General features: G+C 28.9%; 1 protein-coding gene across 1 annotated transcript; it reads right to left on the minus strand.

Moving 5' to 3' along the window:
* Window positions 1–3,743: 3,743 nt before the first annotated feature.
* On the minus strand, window positions 3,744–4,864 carry LOC120212959 (uncharacterized protein At4g15970-like). The gene is made up of 3 exons (XM_039211126.1): window positions 4,733–4,864; window positions 4,290–4,655; window positions 3,744–4,217 (listed from the first exon to the last, which is right to left on the minus strand). Exons 1-3 carry the CDS (start codon window positions 4,862–4,864, stop codon window positions 3,744–3,746), a joined length of 972 nt encoding a protein of 323 aa, XP_039067057.1.
* Window positions 4,865–6,000: the final 1,136 nt, after the last annotated feature.

The raw sequence follows: 6,000 nt of genomic DNA on the forward strand, positions 1-6,000 counted from the left end.
TTTGATCAAATAGAATTGAAAGGACGGAGAGGAGATGGTTATAAAAGATGGAGAAATGGATGGATTCTTTTTAGTTTTTTAAATTTATTTATTAATATTATTTATTAAATATTTAATCAAGTATGAGACGAAATAAAGAATGATAATTAATGTTCTCAATTTTTTTAATCTAAATTCTAATAACAATTTAGGTCATTATAAGTTTTAATATTATACAAATTAGACATTATCTTCTGAATTTTAAGTTTAAATACATAATAAATCATTGTATTTTTCTTAAAAAGTTTAATATTTTGTCCCTTGTCTATATCTAATCTTGGCTCCGTCCCTGAGTACAAGATACTATTTATTCAAAGATGACTCTTAATCATTTGACATTGAACGTTCATATCCCTAACATTTATGGTACTTGAATTATAGACCTCAAGAAATAATAACAAAATTTTTATCACTAAGATCTTTCGGTTCGTATATATTTATTAATGTTATTAAATTAATAGAAAGTGGACTAAATTGGTAGAAGATTAAAATATTAATTTTTTTAGAATTAAAGTTAAATAAAAATAATATAAAAGTTTAGGGTTAAATTTATTATTATTATTTTAATTTTGTTAGTTACATACAATTTATTATTAATTTTTAAAAATAATTAATTTATTATTTTTAAATTAATTAATTAATTTTCGATAATCAATAAATTTAATAAAGAATTCTTATAATTAAAAAAAATTAAGTATCTTATCTTCATCTTTTTTTTTAAATTAAAAGATACGTATTGAGATTATGCTCATTAAAAAATTCCTTTCCATTATTTGGAGTGTACCATATGATGTGCCTTTGTAAAATACTAACCCATGAAGCTTTAATGATTAAAATTAATATTATTAAATTAAATATATTTTGTCTTTTACAGATCCTTCGATTTTATACTATAAATCTCATTTATTTGTTTTTATTCATCAAATAATCATAAAAAATTAAAATAAAAAAATGCCTTATCAACTATCATAATCTAAATATTATTAAATGGAGTAGTTAGGGAATAATTTAAATATAATTTAATATACTTCTTTTATTATAATTTTTTTAGGACACGAACCGAGCTACTTCAATGGTGGATGAATTGTTGTTATTTTATAATGTATCGGATTCGAGCATCAGGAATGTCAAAGGGTGTGAGTGTTTAATGTCAAATGGTGCAGAGTTGTTTATGAACATATAATGCCTTATACTTACCCTAGATTAATAAAAAATAAAATAAAAATTATTTTTTTAGGGTAAACTATATAAATAGTCGCTTATATTTCACTAAGTATTTATTTTTACATTGTTGTTTGAAAACTAATGAAATGATCATTAACTTTATTGATTTATAACAAATTGTTATTCGATATTAACAATTATTAATAGAGGTGATGAAATTCTGATGTGACATATTAACAAATTGATTTGATATTATTTTTATCATGCGAGATAACCTCTATAGTGATAGGTTTTTTTTTCTAGTGGTCGTATCTAAACTTGAAGGTAACACTAGGATGGACACGGGTTTTTTAAATAATATATTTAGGTTTGAGTTTAGAGCGAAAAATAGTTGATTTGATCTGAAAAATAATAAAAAGTTATCTTATATAATTAGGGATACTTGTACTAATAATTCTATATACATTTTGTCTCGATTAGATCCCTATTTTTATTGAATGAAAATAATATTTTTTATATCTCAATATTTAGGTTCAAGTTTTATATTAAAAATCGGGTCCAATTTAAATCGTGTGAAATCATCCCTAAACTCAATTCAATTCAAATTTCGAGCGATAATATATATTTTCAGATCAGATTAAGTTGACTGATGCTATAATCGTAAATGAGTCAATGACCCAGCTGGATCAACAAAACATTCTTTATCCAATTTGAGACCCAAGTGGCATAAAGCCCAACGATCAACCAATTTAACCTTTCTTGTACTATAAAACCAGAAAAGAAAATGTCAATTAAACTCCCTTATCCACAAACTGGAAAAAAGGACTCAAAATGGCCACTTGGCTCTCTCTTTCAAACTTCATCTCCTTCCTTTCGCCTACGCTACCATCGTCATCACTCATCACCGCCGCCGTACCTCTGAACAACCTCTCACTCACATCCCATTAACCCAAAAAAACTCACCTTTCATCGTCGCCTCAAGATGATCACCAATCTCCATCGGTATCTACTGAACTCCCATCTGTCATATGCCCTTCCCTTGCATATGCAAACACCTGTTCTTCAAATCAGGTTACAATGTTCAGGTCAGGGATGCACAAAATATATTTTAAATATATTTTTTATATTTTCAATTAATAATTTATTTTCGTCATTAAAATTTTAAAAATCATGCTAACATAAGCTAAAATAAAATTTTAAGTCTGGATGAAAACGAACCCAAAGAACGATTGGTCAACCGGTTCCGACGAGAGGTAAAGCCTTTTGCGCCTATCTTATTTTAGGGTAAATTGCACGTTTAGTATCAAATTTATTAATTTTAACTTATTTTAGTATCTAAACTTTTAGTGCTTTTAAAATCATATTTAACATTTAATTTTTATTTCAGTTTAGTATCATTTATCACTCAATTATTTTTAAACTCTTATTTTGGTGTTAAAGTTTAAAATTTTTTAATTTAACTACTTAACTTTTAAATTATTTCTATTTTAATCACTTTAATTTATTTTATTAATAATTTTTATGGTATAAAATTTATTATTATTATTTTATTAATATACAATAAAAAATTGAAAGTTAGATTGATTATATTATGAGAATGAGTAATTTGAAAGTTAAGTAATTAAATTAAAAATATTTAAACTTTAGTAATCAAAATAGGATTAAGAAGATAGTTTAGTGATGAGTGATATAATTTACCCCATAGAAAAGGTGCTACATGGGACATTGAGATACTAAAATGAAACAAAAACTAAACTTTAGGTATGATTTTGAAAGAATTGAAAGTTTAAATAGTAAAGCGAATCAAAACTAATAGTTTAGGAACTAAAAACATAATTTACCCTTATATTTTTGGTTCAAACTTTATTCGTTTAGTATTTGTGTGTTGAGACTCGATTCGTTTAGTGTTCGTAAACATGTTTGTTTTGCATCCGCGAACATGTTCGTGAAAATGTACATACACTATGCACATCTCTCACTATCATGATAATAGATATAAACACATGCTTACTAACAATCAGTTGATCTAGTGTGATAAGACATTAGATCTCTTAAGTAAGGTTTGTGGTTCGAATGATATTTGTGAATGTATCAAAATGGGTTGAGAGCGTCACCATCGCCTCTGTAATATTCGATCCAGATTAATCGATTAATAGATCGGATACTAATAATTATAAAAAAATACATATTTATATATTTCATTTTTTGGATACCTAAAATTAAACACATATTCATATTAATTAGGTACATTTTTTAATTATCTTAATACATATAAATAAGACAAATTTACATTGGTATATGTACAAGTTTATTTTAATATATTTTTTAAAAATATTATCAATAAATAAACAAGTTAATATACAGTTTTTTAAGCGAATTTATTCTTTTTTATATATTTGATTAATAACATTGCGATTTCATGTGATGTAAAAAACATTCAACATTCGAGCTCACAAAACCGAGGCAATGTCATAGGACGATGATCGTCGACGGTTTACACGACGGTAGTATCTGTTCCAGTGACTCTCCGAGAAGAGAAATCACGAGAAGCATTTCACCGGAGCCCTCCACGATACCGATGACCGGTTCGAGCTAACATTATTCGACGACAGATGTACGAAGTTCCTCCAGTCATTGAGCACAAGCTTCATATCATGGATCTTGCTATCAATGTCGTCACAGCAGTTTGCTTGTACCGTAAGTTTCTGATTCAGATCACACGGCAGGCAAAGACTGCCGAAATTCTCCTCGACTCCGATGAGGCCGACGTACTCCTGTTTTTCAGAGATTTTGCAGAGGGATTGGTGTTCGGAATCAGGGTACAGAACTCTGTTCATGTTACATATTCTGATGAATTCAATAGTCCTTGCGTTTGCCTTGAGATGAAAGAATCCTCCATCTCCTTCGATCCCGAATGTTTTAGCATCGATCGGATAAAGCCCGCATCCGATCGATAAATCGAAATTAGCCACGAGTTTACTCAACGGATTCCTCAGCCACATCACATCTGCATTCTGCAACCATTAACCACTGTCAAGCAAGCCTGCATTGAAGCAAACATGGTCTGCGAATTGTCTGAAACTTACAGTGAAGACGACATTGTAACCGAATTCGATAACTCGGGTTAGCAACATCAATCTCGTCTGACTAAACATGAGGCTCCCTTGTGTTCCCGGTGGTTTCTCGGCGAGTTTCTTCGTCGAGTTTTCGAGTTCGAAACAATGGGGATGCTTGGACTTGCAGTTCTCGAATGATCGGCTATCTTCGGCGATGACGAGAAGATGGTTCAAGAGATGTTCCGTTCCTACTCCGACTTGGAAGCTTTCGAGGAAGACATCGAGGATCGATCCCGGTTTCGCCCAAGTTCCGTTAACGACAGTCAGAATTACTGTTCTATCGGGCATCGATGCTTTCATCAGTGCTGCTCGCAGCAGAGTTTTCTTGTCCGAATCCTAATGAAAAAAATCCAAAAAACCATTAAAAATATTAAAAACAGAAATTTCTCACATGTTAGAAGGAATTTTCTTACAAGTTTGGAGACGACAATAGATTGGGTGTTTGGATTGTCGGAAAATCGATGGAAAATGAAGCAGATGAAGATGAAGAACATCAAGGAGACAATGAGACGACAAAATGGTGGCCTTGAAATTCTCCTCGTCATTTTTTGTATGCAATAATGTTCATATGAGGAATCATGTGATATAATAATCTAATTTTGGCTACTAATTAAATAATTAAATTTCTAATTTTTTTTCGTAATTAATATTAATAATTTTCATATATTTTTTGTCAACCCGACCTAAGTCGAAAATATATATCTTTTATTTTAATTCGATTCGATTCAAAAATTATATATCATCTATCAGCCTAACTCGAAAATATATATACCCGACCAAAATTTTTATAAAATAAATCCGACCCAACCCAACCCGGTATACAATAAGAAATTAATTTAAAAATAATATATTTTTTTAAAAGAAATTACACTATTATCTTCAGATCGAGTCAGAATTTTTTCACCCTCCACCCGAACCCGACTTGACATCACCCTTAAAAAATATGACCCAACCCGACTCAAACTAGATTTAAAAAAAAAATCTAACCTCCGATAGGGTCAGAACCCATCGAATTAGGTAAATATTCATTTTATAACATTCATTTCCAAATATATAGTTAAGGGTAAACTATTCCAATGGTCACTTTCATTTATAAACATTCATTCTTGTTCTAATTTTAAAAAAAATAACATTCCGGCCACTCATGTTATCATTTTATAACATTCTAGTCACTTAAATATTAAATATCGTTAATTTGATTACGTTACACATAAATAAAATTGATAATTTTTAATTTAACCTCTAAACTTAAAATAAAATATCAATTTGCACTTGAGTTTTATACAAAATATCAATTTTAAATTTAATGAATAAAAGGGTAAAGTATGCATTTAGTACCTAAACTATCAATTTTGAGTTGTTTTAGTACCTAAACTTTTAAATTTTTCAAAACCATAAACATTTAGTTTTCATTTTATTTTAATAACACATCATTAAAAACTTAACGCGTTAAGTACCTAAATTATCAATTTTGGTCGTTTTAGTACCTAAACTTTCGTTCCCCCCAAGCTTAACGTTAAATTTTGAACGGAGATACTAAATGAAACAAAAACTAAAGCTTTTAACTGCGGGATACTAAAACGAGACAAAAACCAAACTTTACGTATGATTTTGAAATTTTGAAAGTTTAAGTACTAAAATGGATCAAAACTGATAGTTTAGGTACTATACTTATAATTTA

Source organism: Hibiscus syriacus, unplaced genomic scaffold, assembly GCF_006381635.1.
Source record: "Hibiscus syriacus cultivar Baekdansim isolate YM2019G1 unplaced genomic scaffold, ASM638163v2 tig00110017_pilon, whole genome shotgun sequence".
Lineage (NCBI taxonomy): Eukaryota > Viridiplantae > Streptophyta > Magnoliopsida > Malvales > Malvaceae > Hibiscus > Hibiscus syriacus.

What these genes read in the sequence shown, in the direction of transcription:
- LOC120212959 (XM_039211126.1), bottom strand. Translation starts at nt 4,864, where the DNA reads ATGACGAGGAGAATTTCAAGGCCACCATTTTGTCGTCTCATTGTCTCC. An exon ending in CTATTGTCGTCTCCAAACTT is followed by an intron (nt 4,656 to 4,732) that starts GTAAGAAAATTC and finishes TTTTTTCATTAG; the next exon opens with GATTCGGACAAGAAAACTCT. An exon ending in GTTACAATGTCGTCTTCACT is followed by an intron (nt 4,218 to 4,289) that starts GTAAGTTTCAGA and finishes TAATGGTTGCAG; the next exon opens with AATGCAGATGTGATGTGGCT.